This window comes from Odocoileus virginianus, chromosome 4, assembly GCF_023699985.2.
Source record: "Odocoileus virginianus isolate 20LAN1187 ecotype Illinois chromosome 4, Ovbor_1.2, whole genome shotgun sequence".
Lineage (NCBI taxonomy): Eukaryota > Metazoa > Chordata > Mammalia > Artiodactyla > Cervidae > Odocoileus > Odocoileus virginianus.
Window position 1 is genome coordinate 58,006,304 of NC_069677.1, and position 19,375 is coordinate 58,025,678.

Consider the following 19,375-nt stretch of genomic DNA (forward strand, 5'->3'; position numbering starts at 1 on the left):
AGGGAGCTAAGATCCTACATATTTTGGGGCCAAAAAACCCAAAATGTAAAACTTAATCATTATTTTAACAGATTCAATAAGGACTTTCAAAATGGACCTTACCTGGTAGTTCAGTCAGTAAAGAATCCACCTACAATGCAGGAGACACAAGAGACTCTGGTTTGATTCCTTGGTCAGGAAGATACCCTGGAGGGATGCATGGCCACTCACTCCATTATTTTTACTTAAGAGAATCCCATGGACGGAGGAACGTGGTGGGCTACAGCCTATAGGGTGGCAAAGAGTCAGACATGACTGAAGTGACTTAGCGAGCAGCAAACATGAAGACAATAAAGGAAAATAGTGAAATAAATACTGACCTAAGGTTCCTGGGTAAAAATTGTGAAAGGAGTGCATCAAGGCTGTATATTATCACCCTGCTTATTTAACTTATATGCAGATTAAATCCTGCGAAATGCCAGGCTGCATGAAGCACAAACTGGAATCAGGATTTCTGGAGAGGTATCAATAAGCTCAGACATGCAGATGACACCACCTTTATGGCAGAAAATGAAGAGGAACTAAAGACCCTTTTGATGAAGGTGAAAGAGAAGAGTGAAAAAGCTGCCTTAAAACTCAGCATTGAAAAAACAAAGATATGGCATCTGGTCCCATCACTTCATGGGAAATAGATGGGGAAATAATGGAAACAGTGACAGAGTATTTTCTTGGCTCCGAAATCACTGTGCATGGTGACTGCAGCCATGAAATTAAAAGACACTTGCTCCTTGGATGAAAAGCTGTGACAAACCTAGACAGTGTATTAAAAATTAGAGATATTACTTTGCCAGTAAAGGTTCGTCTAGTCAAAGCTATGGTTTTTCTAGTCGTCATGTACAGGATGTGAGAGTTGGTCCATAAGGAAGGCGGAGCACTGAAGAATTGATGCTTTCGAATTGTGGTGTTGGAGAAGAGTCTTGAGAATCCCTTGGACTGCAGGGAGATCCAGCCAGTTAATCCTAAAGGAAATCAGTCCTGAATATTCATTGGAAGGACTGATGCTGAAGTTGAAACTGCAGTACTTTGACCACCTGGTGGAAAGAGTTGACTTATTGGAAAAGACTCTGGTGCTGGGAAAGATTGAAGGCAGGAGGGAAAGGGGATGAGATGGTTGGATGGCATCACCGACTCAAAGGACATGAGTTTGAGCAGACTCTGGGAGATGGTAAAGGACAGGCTGCAGTCCCTAGAGTCGCAAAGAGCTGGACACAATTGAGAAACTAAACAACAACCTGTTTAAGAAGGTGATATTTGAACTAGCAAAGAATGATGAGAAAGAGTTAAGTTTTGTCTAAAATCAGAAAATTAGAAATAGAAAATACTTCTTAGATTACTGTTGACCCTGACTTTAGAAATTTTAAGGAATGTGGGACTTCTCTGGCAGTTCAGTGGTTAAGACTCTGTGCTGCTAATGCAGATAGCAAGGATTAGATCCCTGGTCAGGAAACCAAGATCCCAGAAGCTGTGGGGCACAGCCTGCCCCCTGCCCCCAAAAAAATCTCACAGTTTATAGGTAAGGAACAGGAACACAGTGTATGGAAGTGTAAATTACCTTGGAGAACAAGTAAGCTGTACAATGAACCCAAAGATACATGACTTAGAACTCTTGATATCTACTAGGAGATGTGAGAAAATAGTTTTATCACATTATTTTAGCAACATATTAGAAAAAATGTCAGTACTGTCCAGTAGGGAAGTGGAAAATAAAACTGTAGTGTGTCCTTCCATAGGCTGTCCTGAGTGTCCTCACGTGACAGCTGGCCTCTCCCAGAGAGAGTGATCAGAGAGAGAGGTGACTAGACGGAGGGAGAGAGCATCTGAGTCAGAAGTTGTGTCTTTCATAACAATCTCAGAAGTGATACACGATCATTTCTACCACATCCTGTTGGTCATGTTGTTTAGTCGCTAAGTTGTGTCCGACTCTCTGCGACCCCATGGACTGCAGCCCACCAGGCTCCTCTGTCCATGGGGTTCTCCAGGCAAGAATACTGGAGTGCGTTGGCATTTCCTTCTCCAGGGGATCATATCCACCAACTCTAGTTGAATGTGGAAGGGGGCTATACAAGATTGTGACTTTGGGGAATTAGATACCATTTGGGCCCATGTTGGAGTCTGATATCACATTAACTACAGTACAAATTCAGAAAACTGTATAAAACAAATTTTAATAACTGTGAATAACCTAACAAGTATTGGGAGATGTTCCAGACTTCCTCTGTATGCCCTTTCTCAGTCAGTCATCCTCTACATTTCCCATAAACAATCACTATTCAGATTTTTAGTTGTATAAAGTGGCAAGGTAAAATCTAGTTCCTATTACTTCATTATGGCTCAAAACAGAAGTTTTTTTGTTTCTTTTTAATTATTCCTAATTTCTCTTCATAGAGGTTTATTTTTGACGTATCTTTATTGACTTCATGTATGTTTGAGAAAAAATAACACTGCTGAAAGATGTGTCGCTGATTCATTCTTTCAGGAGCATCTGCAGTGGAGAGTTCAAAGAAAACTGATGTTGAAGATAAACCAAGAACAACACTGATCATCTGTCCACTTTCTGTATTAAGCAACTGGATGGTAAATCCTCACAGCCCTTTAAAAATATAATTTATATTTGTCTTACACTATAAAGAGAGTCATTTGTTGGGAGAAATATGGTTGCTCAGCACTTGATAGTTAAATTCAAATAATTGTTGACTTGGGGTCATTTTTACTGAATTGGAGTAATTTTTTTCTGAAAATGTATAGTAGAGAAAGAAACATTGTCAGTTGCTGTTGTAAGATTTGACTTGTACTTCTGCCTCTTTCCTTTCTGTCCCCTGAAGTAGGAAAGGTGTATAATTTAAGACCACATCATATTTATGAACTGTTGACATCTCTTTTTTAAGCACACCACTAATGATAACTTGTTTTTTTAACAGCTTATTACAAACATTTAATGACCTCTTATGTGCTCAGTTTTTCCTAAACTCTATTCATAGATTTTCTCAGTGAATCCTCACAACTAGTATTCTCATTTTCCAAGTGACTGAATTAAAACACAGGGGAATTAAATAACTTGCCTAAGGTCATCCAGCCAGTAAATGATGGAGCAAGGAGATAGTGTCCAACATTCTGACTCTAGAGCCTATACTTTTAAGGCTGCTGCTGCTGTGTCACTTCAGTCGTGTCCGACTCTGTGCGACCCCATAGACGGCAGCCCACCAGGCTCCACCGTCCCTGGGATTCTCCAGGCAAGAACACTGGAGTGGGTTGCCATTTCCTTCTCCAATGCGTGAAAGTGGAAAGTGAAAGTGCAGTCACTCAGTCATGTCCGAGACTCTTAGCGACCCCATGGACTGCAGCCTTCCAGGATCCTCTGTCCATGGGATTTTCCAGGCAAGAGTACTGGAGTGCTCCTCGCCAGAAAATATAGTCTTTTTTTTTTTTTTTTTTTTTCCTTTGAGATTGCTTTTCTGTTGTAAACCATTACATTGGAATGGAGCCTCTTTTTGTGTAGGAGCAGCTTGGTTCTATTTCAAGCTGCATGTTCTAATGAAATAATGACTGTTGGAAGCATTATGAACATAAAGGCCACTGAATTTGAGCTTCCATTCTTGCCACCTGCAAGGTTATCTGCATCTGTCCTCAACTTGCCTCCTTTTATCTCAGGCGTGGCAGAGTTCCTACTCATTGTAAGATCAGTACGTTAGTCTATACATTAGATTCCATCCCTTTCTGCTTTTGCATTTTGCCTGTTATTTTCCCTCTTGGCCTGGTTGTCCAGTCTCTCTCCATTGGCTCTTTCATGAAATGTACTCAGATCCTTCTGATTTTCAAATACTTTCTCTTGATTATGTCTCACATTTAATGATTGTATCTCATTTTTAAAGGAATGATGGTTGAGCATATAGGGATAAGAATTAGAATTTTGTAATCTGCAAGTTGCTGTCTTCCAAGCCTCCCAGTGACATAACTGTACAGTACTGTAATAAGCAGGCTAAAAGTAACCTTTCCTTCCCGTCTTTGTCTTCAGATGTGGGAAAGAATCCAGTTAGAGGAGTAAGATGCCAGTCCCACATACATCAATAATTTTTTGGGGGTGTTCAGGTTACCTGTCCTCCCAGTGGAAAATTAAGTAGTAGCTGCTGTTTCTTCACGCAGACAGACACACACACAACCCACCACAGTGACCAGCAACTCAATGCTGTAGATGCTCTTTTACCAAGAGAGGTAGTTTTCTTTTATGTCAGATCTAATCTTTCCACAAATATTATCCGTTCCATTTCAAGGCTAATGCATTGATTGACTTTTCTCATACTGTTCTCTTTCTCCTTTCCTTTTCCACCGGATTTCTTGATAAAATTCTCTGCACTTTCACCTTTAACGTTTCATGTTTTATCTTCTTTGTATTTTTGCCTTTGCTGTTTCAGACTTCATTCTCTCTTTAGGCCACAGTAAGTCTGGGTTTTGCTCCCATCTTCCTTAGAAACTCTCTGAACTCTCGTCCAGGACTTCACTGTTGCCAAGTCCAAAGAATTCCCTTTTTCTGTTCCCCTGCGCTTTGTTTTCCTTTTATTACTTTTTGTTACCTGTTACTTTGTAAATCGTCTTTAACCCTTTTGGTAAATAGAGGGAATGAGCATAAATTACAAATTAAAAAATTAATCTTGTATTTCTTCTTGGAACTTTGATATTCTTTGGTCCTCCACTTAAGGTTTTGTTTGCTGTCTCAGTGACCGTTGTTTTTCTGCACCTCTTCCATACATCATATGTAGTCTGCCTTTTTTCTCCTAAGCTTTTTTTTTTGGTATTATGAAAATTTTTAATGAGATCCACGTTCAGTTCAGTTCAGTTCAGTCACTCAGTCGTGTCTGACTCTGTGACCCCATGAATCACAGCATGCTAGGTCTCCCTGTCCATCACAAACTCCCAGCAGGAGTTTACCCAAACTCATGCCCATTGAGTTGGTGATGCCACCCAACCATCTCATCCTCTGTCGTCCCCTTCTCCTCCTGCCCTCAGTCTCTCCCAGCATCAGGATCTTTTCCAACGAGTCAACTCTTCGCATGACGTGGCCAAAGTATTGGAGTTTCAGCTTCAACATTAATCCTTCCAATGAACACCCAGGACTGATCTCCTTTAGGATGGACTGCTTGGATCTCCTTTCAGTCCAAGGGACTCTCAAGAGTCTTCTCCAATGCCACAGTTCAAAAGCATCAATTCTTCAGCACTCAACTCTCTTCATAGTCCAACTCTCATATCCATACATGACCACTGGAAAAACGATAGCCTTGACTAGATGGACCTTTGTTGGCAAAGTAATGTCTCTACTTTTCTATATGCTGTCTAGGTTGGTCATAACTTTCCTTCCAACGAGTAAGCATCTTTTAATTTCATGGTTGCAATCACCATCTGGAATGATTTTGGAGCCCGAAAAAATAAAGTCTGCCACTGTTTCCCTGTGTATGTGCCATGAAGTGATGGGACCAGATGCCATGATCTTAGTTTTCTGAATGTTGAGCTTTAAGCCAACTCTTTCATTCTCCTCTTTCATATTAGTCCTCTAGATTCAAGAATCAAAAGGTCAACACTTTTGCTTTATATTTTTTTTTGCTGGAATATTTTAAATTGTACCTCAGACTTCATGTCTTGTCTCCCAATAGAAGCATAAGCTTTGCTCTTTAAATATTGCTCTCTGTAGACTCTTTCCCTTAAACCTACTTTTATCATTGTATTTGTTCTCCTTAGAGAATCTTATTTATTCCAGTGGTTTCATGTACTGATACTGATAACTTTGGAGACTTTATCTGCACTTGCATTATAGGCCAGTATTTAAATTTTTGTGGCATATTTCTCCAGTTAGATATTTTAAGGTGACCAAAATTTTAAAATGTCTAAAATAGTAATACTCATTACTTCTTCTCATCTTTATGCCTGTTTTTCCTTATTTTTTAAAACTTCTCTGTATCATTATCACACAGTTCTTCTAGTGGTTTTTTAAGTTTCGGGGTCTTCTTTTGTTTTCTCCCTTGCCTTCATATTCCATATTTAGTTAGTTCTCAAGTCGCATCAGCCCGTGCACACATCGGTCCTTCCCGCTCTGGGCTGGCCTTTGCCATTCTGGTTTAGGTCTTCGTCCTCATCATTCCCACCGGGCGGTTTCCCAGCGGTGTCTCCTGAGCATCTTCTCTCTCTCTTTCTCATCTTTTGTATTTTTGTTTTCTGCTCAGAATCTCTCAGCTCTGTTGTTTTCTTAAGTTAAAAAAACCCAAACAAAGAACTCTTAAGTTTTAAAAACTGATCATGTTGTCAAGGAGGACAGCAACCTGGTCTTATTTTTTTCTTTAGCTGTACCATCTTTCTAGTTTATACCTGACAAATAGTAGTCTTATAATAAATGAATGAAAGCAGATACTGTGCTTGAAACTCTGCCTACATTCATGAAAATATTGCTTACTGCTCTTTTATGGTTTAATTTTTAAAATACTGAGTCACTAATTGTAATTATTAAAGATCCTTTTTGTAGAATGCTCATTTATAAAAACCTAATTACTATCTTAAGAGAGCTTGGTTGCTTTTTAACTTCTAAAGATGAAGCAGCCACTCACTGGTAGGGCCAGGCAAAATTTATATAATTTATTATTACTGTAAATATGTCAGTTTATCTGACAATAAAATATTAGTATTGTTATTGCTTAGTTTAGATTGCATGAAACTTGTTTTTATGGGATTTTAGTAGTTTTGACTTGTGAAACTGCCAAGACAGTATATTTTATATACATATTAAACCTGATACTGATCTTCTCATTATTAAAATATTTCATATTTTCTTTTAGGACCAGTTTGGACAACACATAAAATCAGATGTGCACTTGAATTTTTATGTTTATTATGGTCCTGATCGTGTTAGAGACCCAACCTTGCTTTCAAAACAGGACATTGTTTTGACCACATACAATATTTTAACTCATGACTATGGTGTAAGTGTGTTGATACTCAGAGATTTTCAGAAGTTGAATTTAAGAAATTGCTTCAGGTTTCTAAAGTGTTCTAAAATTTAGGCTTTATACTCTTCTCTTTTTTCTTTCTGAATATATACGAAATAAATGGGAAATTTTTTAAGTAAAATATTTTATTAAAATTAATTTCACCTACATCTTGTTACTTAAGTGTGGCTACTGGAAAATTGAATATGACATATGTGGTTGCACAACATTCCAGTTGGACAGTGCTGCTCTAGACCCCCTTTTCAGAACCATTCACATGCATACCTATCCATATAATTTAGCATATAATTTGAGGAACTGGTGGGAGTGCCCTGAATTCCTTCTGTGGGCTCTACCTCCAGATTAAGGATCTCTGTTTCAGGAGTTGATGGGTTTCTTCAGATGTGGAATTTGCCACATCATCACTGCACAGATAGAGAAACTTGAGCATCAGGCTATCCTTCCAGCCGTGATCACAGCTAAGCTAGCACGGGGACCCTGTCCTCTGGTCCTCTGGGCTGCCTGGCCCTCGTGTGCAGGTGTGGGAGGCAGGCCCTGCGTGTTACCTCTTAGACGGTGATGCTGCCCTTCTGCCTCTCTTCTCACCACTAAGAGAAAATTGCTTTTTAATATTTTGCCAAAAAAAAGGTTCAACTTCCTTTAGATAATAATTTAAGGATATTTTTATAGTTAGACCACTTAAATTTTTAAATTTGAATTTAAGTGTATCCAGCAATTTGTCAGTGAATTCTTTTTCTAATTTGGAATATTGTTTTCTGTCACAATGATTTGATAATTGTTTATTTCTATTTAAAAATAAGCTTTTTTAATATCTGAAACTTAGGAGTTTCCCAATTCATTTAGGATTCTAATTGTCTAAATTCCAGTTTTTAAGTGAAAATGTTCTCCAAAATACTTTCTTATAAAAATTTTAGTCTTTAGGTAAGAACATTGATTTTTACATAAAAGAGCCATTCTGCTATTTCAAATAATTCTTATAGCTGACATCATATGTCATATGTTTGAGGCATAACTTAGTGTTTTGAACCATGGTCTCAGCAGAAAGCTAGACAACTTGGGTTTGAATGCTAGCTCAGCACTTCCTAGCTGTGGTACTTTGAGCAACATATACCATACCTTGGTGCTTCAATTTTCTCATTTGTAAAATAGGAATAATAATACTTTATAAGTTTGTGAACATTCAATAATTTAATGTATGTAATGCTTAAAGAAGTACCTACCACATAGTAAGTGATGATATTAAAAAATAACTCAATATTATTATCAAATTATATGAAGTATTATTTTAATTTCCTGTGTTTTTAATTCATATGAAATATTTATTTTAGACTAAGGGTGATAGTCCTTTACATAGCATAAGATGGCTAAGAGTGATCCTGGATGAAGGACATGCCATACGAAATCCAAATGCTCAGCAAACAAAAGCTGTACTTGATTTAGAAGCAGAAAGAAGATGGGTTTTGACAGGTAATGACATGGATTTGGAGATAGCATATACTGTCTCACTGGATTTTGAGATAGCATATACTTCAGAAAAGTTAATTCCAAAATACGTATTGTTAAGTAAGTTATGAGGTAACTTGTAAATTTGAAGTGGATATAAAGTCTCTCAAAAAATTAATTATAGAAATCATTTAATAAACTGACTTTTTTTCATAACTGCCCATGATACAGCAACATTTGAATTATTGTTTATTTATAGAACAGTCACCAGAATAATTTTTCAACATTGGAATTTGACACTTTTAATTCTCCAATCAGAATCTTGATTTCTCTGCTTCCCATCTTGGAGCTTGTTTGCTACATGTGAACCTGTACTGGAATATGGGGACAAGAATATAAACTCAAAAATTAGTTTTTTTCTTCTCACTATTGCTGCTGATTTAAAAATCTGATAAGCAAATGTTCTTGATAAGGGGAAAGTTGAGTTTACGGCATCTGTGTTCTTTTTATTAGTATGGCAAGTGAGAGCTAAAAGTTCGAGCCAGACTGGATTTTGAGATTGTGTATGTGTTTAACTTAACAAAGCGTTATAGTCGCTGCTTAATAGTGGGTGTGCTTAATAGAACTAAGTGCCCATTTTCAAGTGTTGTCTCAGTTAATTGGGCCAGGTGGATATTTTGATTGTGTACTCTTGCTGTGGAGTTATAAGAGTTTTCTGTTCTTTTTAGGCACTCCAATTCAGAATTCTTTAAAGGACTTGTGGTCTCTTCTTTCCTTTTTGAAACTAAAACCATTTGTTGATAGAGAATGGTGGCACAGAACAATACAGCGTCCTGTCACAATGGGAGATGAAGCTGGACTTAGGTAGGTGATTTCACGACTGAGAGCTGCAAATGGTTGTTAGCAGCTTGAACTAGTTGCCACTTTCATTACCATTTTTTTCCTGACTGTTGTGGCTTTCCTCTCCAAAACGTGTTTACAGCTTAATGCATTTGACTCTCAAAATCTAATCATTCTTGTTTATGGAGATGAAAATTTCTAACTACCACTAAAAGGTTAACCAGACTTTCCCCTGATTTCAGTCAAAACTGTGAAGAAAGAACAGAGCTGTACAGTCTTGGCATGCTGCTCTTACTCTCAAAACCACCATTAATAAACAGTGATAGGGAAGACATTATATGCTCAGAGAATCCAGTATGTGCTGGATTTTCATAACTTACCTTGTTTAAGCTTTAGATAGTGATAATTGAATGATGTAATAATACAGCAGCATCCCCAAGAGTTTCTACAAGAGAGAGAGTTGTTTCTGGTGGAGATAGATAAAAGTTGAGAACATAAAAATCAACTTTGTGATAGTCATTTTGCAAGGTATTTGGCTAACGTGGTTCAGATTTTTGCTACAGTGCTGGGTTTCAGACAGGGCTTAGGATTCATTAGCAGTTTGTGAAATCATAAAGATGGCAGCTAGGATTACAGCAGCTCATTAAAGAAAATGAAACAGAGTAGAAGATTTAATAAAACAGCAGAGTGTATCACACAGAGTATCATTTTGTGAAATATTCGTTTCTGTCGTGTGTGTGTGTGTGTGTGTGTGTGTGTGTGTGTGTGTATGTTGGATAGAGTAAAATATACTTCTTACTGTGAGTTATAGTGAAAAAGGTTCAAAAGCCACTAACCTAGCTTGCAGTGTTGTCTACTTGATTCCTTAGAATCAACTATTTAACTTCTAATTTAAGAAATTGTATTTATTTTTCAGTGTGAGGAAAATATCTTTTCTTAAAGAGTTGATATGCTTCCTTTTTTCCGTGATACTGAGAAAAGAGTGTAAAGGTTGTAGAATCTAAAAAGGCATTTATCCCTCTTCTGAATTGTCACATCATTTTTATTTTTGGTATTCATTACTTTATAAAAATTACTTATTTATGTACTTTGATTTTCATATTACTGGAGAAACTTTTTGAAGATAAGGTATTCTTTTTTTTTTTTATCTTTTATAAACATAATCCTGTTTTCTTAGTTTTATTTTTTTTTTATTTTTATTTTTTTTTATTAGTTGGAGGCTAATTACTTTACATCATTACAGTAGTTTTTATTATACATTGAAATGAATTAGCCATGGATTTACATGTATTCCCCATCCCGGTCCCCCCTCCCACCTCCCTCTCCACCCGATCCCTCTGGGTCTTCCCAGTGCACCAGGCCCGAGCACTTGTCTCATGTACCCAACCTGGGCTGGTTATCTGTTTCACCCTAGATAATATACATGTTTCAATGCTGTTCTCTTGAAACATCCCACCTTCGCCTTCTCCCAGAGTCCACAAGTCTGTTCTATACATCTGAGTCTCTTTTTCTGTTTTGCATATAGGGTTATCGTTACCATCTTTCTAAAGTCCATATATATGTGTTAGTATACTGTAATGGTCTTTAGAAGATAAGGTATTCTCACTCATTTTTATGAACTTATGATACTTAGTATAATGCCTTGTGCTTAATAGGTGCTTGTTAAGAATTTGAGTGTCAAACATTGGGTTATACAGTTGACAGACTTGAGAAGTAAAAAGGGTTAGTGATTAGAAAAATGGGGAGAAGAGTATAAGAAAAATAAGGACAGAATAAAAGATTAAACTGTGACAGGTACTGAATTGAGAGCAAATTTAGATGCAGTTTGTTGCTCTAATTTTCTCTGTAGAATATGTCTGCCATTATCAGAGTGGATAAAAATCCCTAAATAAAGGGTTTTTTAAAAAAAATCTTTACTAAGATTATAAAACTAACAGATTAATATATTTAGTTTTGTTCTCATTGAATCAACTTATATAGGAATAAAAAGTTATATAATTATTTGTTTTATTTTGACTAGGCGTTTGCAGTCCCTAATTAAAAATATTACACTTAGAAGAACAAAGACAAGCAAAATTAAAGGAAAACCTGTTTTGGAGTTACCAGAACGTAAAGTATTTATTCAGCACATTACACTTTCAGATGAAGAGAGAAAGATTTACCAGTCTGTGAAAAATGAAGGCAGAGCTACTATTGGAAGGTATGGAGAAAGAAAGTCATTTTAGAAATTTGTTTTCTTCTTTGTTAACTTTAATTGAAGAGTCTTTTTAGAAATGTGAGCTATAAAAGCCTTCAGTACACTGAAGTATAATTTGTTTTTAAGTATTCAAACTACTGTTTTACAAATTGGAGTAAAATAGTATTATAATTCACCAGGTAAGTAACTCCTGCAGTTAGGAAAAAAAATTTATGTGAAATGGCAAGTTTTGAATTGCTAGTCAGAAGACCTTGCTTGCTTCTACTCCTGTTTTTGTGACATGGGAGAAGATTAAAAGCGTTGAAAGACGTAAACATAGGGAAGATAAACCTATTAAGAGTAAAACTTGAAATTTTTATAGCGTTCAGGGAAGATGGTTTCACCAAGAAGGTGACATGTGGGAAGGGATTGAAAGAAGTTTGGGGCTGGGGGCGCTTCTGGCAGAGGGGGGCAGCAAGTGTAAGGGTCCTGAGTTGGGAGCAAACCCGAGGAGCTTGGGCAGCAAAGAGGCCAGTGTGGCTGGGTAACAGGAGCAAGGCGGAAAATAGTAGTGATGGTGGAGAGCTGTTGGAGCAGGGGCGGGTGACAGTCGTGTAAGGCATTGGGGCGTACTTCAGGAGCTTTGGCTTTTATTGTTTCTGAGATGTAGGAACCTCTGAAGTGTCTTGAACCACAAGAGTGACTTAATTTTATTTTTATTTTAAAGTATCACTGGCTGTTGTGTTTTTAGGAATAAGGCATAAATAGGGAGAAGAGTTGGGACTCCTCGGGTGGCGCTAGAGGTAAAGAAGCTCCCCGCCGGTGCAGGAGACGTAAGAGCCGCAGGTTCCATCCCTGGGGCGGGAAGATCCTTGCAGGAGGGCACGGCAACTCCCTCCAGTACTCTTGCCTGGAGAATCCCCGTGAACACAGGAGCCTGGTGGGCCACGGTCCATACGGTTGCAGAGAGTCGGACACGACTGAAGCAGTTAGCACAGAGAGAACAGTGGCAGTAAGATCAGAGTAAGAGATGATGGTGTTTTTTCACTGCAGTAGTAGTGATGAGGAGGGGGAGAAATGCCTAGATTTTGTTATATTTTGAAGGGAGAGCCAACAGAAGTTGCTGATTTATATAATATGGGGTGTGAGAAAAGTGGAAGATTACTGCCAGGCTTTTCACATGAGTGACTAGAAGGATGAAATTGCCATTTGCAGAATATGTCTATGGGAGAAGCAGAGTTTTTTCAGGGAAAATGAGAAACTGTGCTTTGGACACATCGATTATGTGATGCCTGTGTGTTTTCCAAGTGGAGATGTCACATACTTGGTTGGATATGAGGTTAGAGTTCATAGGAATTTTCTTGGTTTGATACAAACTTGAGAGTCACCTGTGTGTAAATGATAATTAAAGCCAGGAGACTTGATAAGGTCACCAAGAGAGTGAGTGAAGTTAGAGAAGAGTTCTAACAAGACAGAAGTAGCTGGTGAGGTAGAAGGAGGCTTCTACTTCAGTATCTGGCACTCAAAAGGAATTTCTTAAACTGAAATAATGATTTTCAGTGTAAGAAGTGATGCCAGGAAGTAGTTAGTTAGACTATTGGTAAATGTTATTCTCTTTTAAAGGTTGAAAAAAAAAAAACTTCATGAAACTGTTCTTAGAGAAATAAGTATTTTAAAAATCTCTTAATAGGTAATACATTTACAAACATTGAGCAGTTATAGGTGTTAATGTAATCATCTGAAAGTGCCTTATGTGTATTAATTCACAGCAATTCTATTAAGTCAGAACAAAGATTACCTGCATTTTACTGAGGAAGAATCTGAGACACAGAGGCAGTTAGTTGACTTACCTTGTGTCACGCAGCTAATGACAGAGCTGGTGCTTAAACTCGGGCAGTTTGATTCTAGAATTCATAAGTTTAATCTTTATATTGCCTGTTCCTTGCATTCTTGAGTGTTGTTGTGGTGTGCGTGCTTGGTCGCGTTTGACTCTCTGTGACTCCATGGACTGTGGAGCCTGCCAGGCAGAATACTGGAGTGGGTCACCGTTTCCTGCTTCAGGGGTTCTTCCCGACCCCGAGATCAAGCTCAGGTCTCCTGCGTCGGCGGGTGGACTCTGCACTACTGTGCCACCTGGGAAGCCTGCATTCTTGAGTACTGAGAAGCGTTTGTCGCCATAATACCACCCTCACTAATAATATCAGCACATAGATACCACTCGCTGTAGCTCAGCACTGTTGTGAGTGTTTTGCGTGGGGTGACTTTTAATACAGTGATCCTGTTAGGTGTGTGTGACGCCACTGTCACGGCTGAGGACGCTCAGGGCACAGGGTGAGGAACCTGCCCGAGGGTTCACAGTTAGACTGAGAGTCAGGCTTTGGATTCAGACACTTTCGCTCTGGACTCTGTCCTCTTAACCATGAGGCTGTATTTCTTCTATTACTTAAATATCAGATTGCCTTGGTATGTACTGGTATATAATTTTTGGATCACTCATTCTTTCTTCAGAACCTTTATTGTCTTTTTTCTTTATTTTACATTGAATCTTTCCCTTGAAAACCTTGATTTTATTTTTATTCTTTTCTTTAAGGCCAGAAATTTCACCAGGACCTCTCTCTCTTAATTTTTCCTGGAACAAGTGGTACAATTTAAATCTGTAGACTCCAGGATTCCCCTGTATCCCTCTTTGGGAAAGTTTTCTTAAATATTGCTTTCTGCTCCGTTATTTTATTTTTCTCTGTGTATGTTGGATAGTCTTTGTTTTTCCATAGGTATCATTTTACTCTGATCTTTTATATCTTTCCGTTTAATTTTGCTTTTCTCAATCCTGTTTCCCACATTCTTTCCTGTGTTTTTATCAGTGGCTAGTCCGGTGGCTCAGTGGTAAAGAATCCACTTGCAATGCAGGAGACAGGGGTTTGATCCCTGTATGGGGAAGAATCCCTGGAGGAGGGCATGGTAACCCACTCCAGCATTCTTGCCTGGAGAATCCCCTGGACAGAGGAGCCTGGCGGGCTACTGTCCATAAGGTCACAAAGAGTCAGACAGGACTGAAGCGCCTGAGCGCACACACACACACACAGTCTCTTTTATGCTGGCTTTCCTGTGGCTTTCTCTGATGGTTTACTTTTCTTTCTCACTCTTTAGCCATACCAGCTCATTTTTGATCTCTGTTTTGTTTTGCCATACCTTTTCAAAGTCTTGTGTCTGCTTTAAGCTATTGGTGTTTTTTAGGAGGAATTGTTTTATTGAGTGGTGGTATCATTGCAGAATTCTTGGTCATACTTTTTAATTTGTTCTCTGGCAACTTTTTTCTGCTGAGTTTCCTTTTGATGCTATTTGTTTTCTCCCTTGATCAGTGCTGATTATTACTCTCATATGAATGTCTTGAGTTCTTTCTGGACTAGCTATTTGCAAGAGATTCATACAAAGGGATAGGAATTTAGTTGTATCCTTGACTGGTAGGAAATATATCCTGTTTAATTTTGACTCAGGGTGTTACATGTGAGTTCTTTCAACAGAGATTGGAAGCTTTAGGGTTCCTTATGATATGGAATGCCGTGCTTGTAGTATTTTCTGAAAAAAAACCCACAATAGGTCAGTGTGTTTCCGTATTCAGTTTGTCCTCCCTCTGTCCTGGTATAAACTTGTCCTGGGATGTTCAAGCCCTGAGCCATGCACCCTGCTTTCATTTCTGCGTGTAAGACACGGTGGCTTTCTCCTTAGGCATGCTGTCTGTTTTGAAGAAATGTGCTCCAGGAGGTCTGCTTGAGATCTGCAGGCATCTCTCTCATTATCTTCCTGTTTGACATTAACTGTAGTTTGCAGCCATTTCTCATATACTTTGCTTTATTGGTGTAAATCTCTCCTGGTTTCATTAAAGATAAGAGTTTACTTTTCTGTTTTTCATTCTTGTTTTGAAGTGATTTCTAGGGAAGAAGAGAACAATGCTATTTTGTGTGTGTGTGCGTGTATGTGCGTGTGCTGTTTTAGAATAGGAAATACTGTTCTTTAGAGGCCTTCATAGCATTCAACACTTTTACCTCCAGGTATTTTAATGAAGGGACTGTCCTTGCACACTACGCAGACGTCCTGGGTCTTTTGCTTCGATTGCGGCAAATTTGCTGTCATACACACCTTCTTGCAAATGCAGTGTCTTCCAGTGGCCCCTCAGGTAGGTAAATGTGATTGGTTTACACATTATACTTATTAGAGATATTTAAGTCAAAATAAGAAATCGTTCATGTGGCCTAAATTTGGTTGGTCAAATGGACATTGATTTTTAGTATAGGACTCAACCAGAAATATACTCAAAATCTCTTTAACAAGGAAATGGAATATTAATGAGATTTTCCAGGATTTCCAATGATAGTCTTAGAAGAAAGGATCAAATTGATCATCAGCCTTTTATTCTATGGTAGTACCTGCAGATTGTGTTATAATACTGTTTCTGTGTAAGGTATGTTATGTGGAACTTCTGAATTTTTCTTAAAATTTCAAATTTAAATCATGCTTTTTACCTGTGATAAAAAAAAATAAAAGACTAAGAACTACCCAAGCAAAACTTTTCCCTATATAAGGAAGATTAAGATTGTCTAGTCGTATTACAAGTCTTCCTGTGAAATTAATTATTCAGCCTTTTCTCTAGGGAATGATACACCTGAAGAACTACGGAAGAAGTTAATAAAGAAGATGAAGTTAGTTCTGAGCTCGGGTTCTGATGAAGAATGTGCAATCTGCTTGGATTCTTTAGTGGCTCCTGTCATAACACATTGTGCACATGTCTTCTGTAAACCTTGTATCTGCCAGGTCATTCAGAATGAGCAGGTGTGTATGCCCAGTACAGATGTGCTGTTTGATGGAGTGTAGTTCCAGGGTTGAGTGTAATGAAAACCCAAGCCCACCAAAGGCTACAAGGAGTTTTTCACTTGGGTTTGCTAGCGCACCTTTTATAGTTAATTTTATCAGTGTTTGTATTTCATGTAACTAAGCTCTTGTCATATAAAAAGACATAGCTTTGGGCGTATATTTCACAGTCAGTGTTTTAATTCTACTGACTCTTCAGATCATTTCTAAGAAATAGACTTACAATGTGAGACACAAAGTTAATTTAAAATTTTCTAGTAAAACATCCATATTTATAATGCATTTTTATTTATCCAGTATATCTAAAATATAAAAATTAATGAGATGCCTTATATGATTTTTTTAAAACTTAGGAGTTCAAAATTCAGTGGTATTGTGTGCTTAAAGCACATCTGAATTTGTCTTTGCCATATTTCAACAGCTTAGTTGCCTTACCATGGCTATTGGGCTGTTATATCTAGGTAGGTCTAAATTTATGTGAAGTGGAATAATCCTTTAAGCAGTCCTTTTAAGGTATAATTTTTTAAAACATTTTTATGGAGAGGTAATATACATATAGGGGAAAATGCACATCTTGATAGTACATAGTTTCAGAATCTTTTTTATTGCAATGGTATTTGGTATGTAGTTATTTTAGAGATAATCTTATTAGTATGCCTTGGTATAAAATTGACACAACAGACAACTGCTTTGAATGAACCTGCTAGGACTTAACACATCTGAACTACTTTATAAGCTATTAAGAAGGAATTGTTTTTCTTCTAAAGAATAGTTTCAGTTAGTATGCTGTATTTTAATTAGCTCAAGAAACTGTTATTCATAGTTTCTTTATTTGTCTGAAAATAATGTTTATTGTCTCAAGCCCTTGCTGTTAGTCAGGATTACCTCCTTTTGCTCTCTTACCAATCCCACTTCCTATGTTAGAACATTACATCTGCCTGGAGTTGAGCATATACAGATTTATCTCAATGGATGAATCTAATAAAAGGTTTAATAAAATGCTGACTGTTAGGGATATGGAATTTACCTTGCCTTTTAAACTTTTTAGGCAAATTTATATTTCTGCTCCTTTGTTAAGTGCCACTCGTACTTTGTTCCTTCTTGTATAGCCGCATGCTAAATGCCCTCTATGCAGAAATGATATACATGGAGACAGTTTAATAGAGTGTCCTCCAGAAGAATTGGCATGTGACACTGAGAAAAAGTCTAATATCGAATGGACATCCAGTTCGAAGGTAAATATACATGTGCAGATATTTGAATATTTGTCTTATGTTTATACAAAGAAATAATCATATTTTAAAATAATAATTCTGCTTTTAATCTTGTCACTTGAGTATTATACTTTGTTGGTTACTGGCTTTTTGTTTATATCTAGCGCTAAATTTAAGGGGAGAGAGAAAGGGTTCAGATTATGAAAAATATGATAGTCTCAATTTTTTAAAAAAATTAGTGGTCTTTTACATTTCCATTTTGAGGAGGTAATATGTCAGAACCTTTCTCTTCCCATTCAAAATGGAACCTAATGGGTGTCCTAATTTTTTTCAGATTAATGCTCTAATGCATGCATTGATTGATTTAAGAAAGAAGAACCCCAACATAAAAAGTTTAGTTGTTTCTCAGTTTACAACATTTCTGTCTTTAATAGAAACACCCCTCAGGTAAGTTCAACAGTGTTTTTCACTTTGAGCAAAAGGATTTTATATAAATGTTTTAATTTGAATAGCAAAAAAACCATTATTTATGTTTTAGCAGTTTTATTCATTTCATCTATCTAAAATAACAGTAACAATAGAGAATATTCCTGAGAACTTAGAATTTTAAAGTTTAAGTCCTGAATTTATAGGAAAAAAACATTGACTGTAGAGCCTGACATATTAGTAGAAGATTAGTACATATTTGTCAGAAGAAATGAATGAAAGCATTAGTTTAATGAAAAGATTACAATTACTTATTATAGTGTAGTAACTTACTTGTCTCTTTTGTCCCCTCCATTAGAGCCTCTGGATTTGTATTTACTCGTTTGGATGGTTCCATGGCCCAAAAAAAAAGAGTTGAATCAATTCAGTGTTTTCAAAACACTGAAGCAGGGTCTCCAACTATAATGCTTCTATCCTTAAAAGCAGGTGGAGTTGGCTTGAATCTTTCTGCAGCTTCTCGAGTTTTTTTAATGGATCCAGTAAGTAGTTTTATAGAATTTTTGATCTGTTATTCTTTACCAAATAGTTTTTTGTTTATTTTTTAAAAATATTTTTATTGTTGTAACTGGTTGTGAAAATGCTTAGGCAAACTTTAGACGCAGATAACAACTTAGGAAATGTGTTTTGAGGGCTTTCTCTTTAGGTGCTTTACATATATCACCTGAAATTCTCGTCACATCTCTGTGTGTAGATCTTGTTACTTACCCCTGTTTTACAGGAGAGGAAACAGAGACGGAGGTGTGGAATAGCTTGGCCTATCACACAGCTAGTGATACACAAGTCAGGATCTGAGTCCATGCTCAGAAGTGTCATGCTATGCTTTTCTGCTGCTCTTCTACGTGCAGAATGCGTTTCTTTTATTTCTGATGCTTTAGGGAAGTGTTCTCATTGCCTTGGCCCATGAATAGTGAGGTCCTGTTTTGTATCAGGGAACATTGCAGATGTGGACTCTGGCTATAAACAGAATAGACAGAGTCGCCACCATCATGGTAATAACAGTCTGAAGCTTTACTATGCATACGAATTAAGAAATACAACTTGACCTCTGTCCTCAAATTTAGGAGTTCCTAGATGAGACCCGGGAAACTGCATTTTTATATAGGTGCAGGTCGTCCAGCGTCACAGTTTAGAAGCAAATAACATTAGTGGAATGTTTTGGATAAATTTTAATGTCTGGTAAAGTGCAGTCGCTGTGTGTGAAACAGGCTTAGGGATAGAGTGGTAGCTGAAATTCACCCTGAACTTGACGCATCAAACTGTGTGACTTAGAGTCACATCCCCATAGGAGCACTTTTTCTTGATTGTATGAAGGGCTTTTTTGGACT

General features: G+C 37.4%; 1 protein-coding gene across 3 annotated transcripts in view; it reads left to right on the forward strand.

Moving 5' to 3' along the window:
- HLTF (helicase like transcription factor) overlaps positions 1 to 19,375 on the forward strand; it is a 60,914-nt gene that overhangs the window by 34,891 nt on the left and 6,648 nt on the right. For 2 of the 3 annotated variants that reach the window (XM_020911630.2, XM_020911622.2), the window contains exons 14-23: positions 2,516 to 2,613; positions 6,855 to 6,998; positions 8,354 to 8,492; positions 9,197 to 9,332; positions 11,329 to 11,508; positions 15,534 to 15,658; positions 16,133 to 16,311; positions 17,460 to 17,585; positions 17,899 to 18,011; positions 18,349 to 18,529. In XM_020911630.2, the coding sequence (XP_020767289.2) occupies positions 2,516 to 2,613; positions 6,855 to 6,998; positions 8,354 to 8,492; positions 9,197 to 9,332; positions 11,329 to 11,508; positions 15,534 to 15,658; positions 16,133 to 16,311; positions 17,460 to 17,585; positions 17,899 to 18,011; positions 18,349 to 18,529 (1,421 nt within the window). The remainder of the gene's footprint in view (positions 1 to 2,515; positions 2,614 to 6,854; positions 6,999 to 8,353; positions 8,493 to 9,196; positions 9,333 to 11,328; positions 11,509 to 15,533; positions 15,659 to 16,132; positions 16,312 to 17,459; positions 17,586 to 17,898; positions 18,012 to 18,348; positions 18,530 to 19,375) is intronic. The other variant, XM_070466604.1, reaches the window with a different exon arrangement.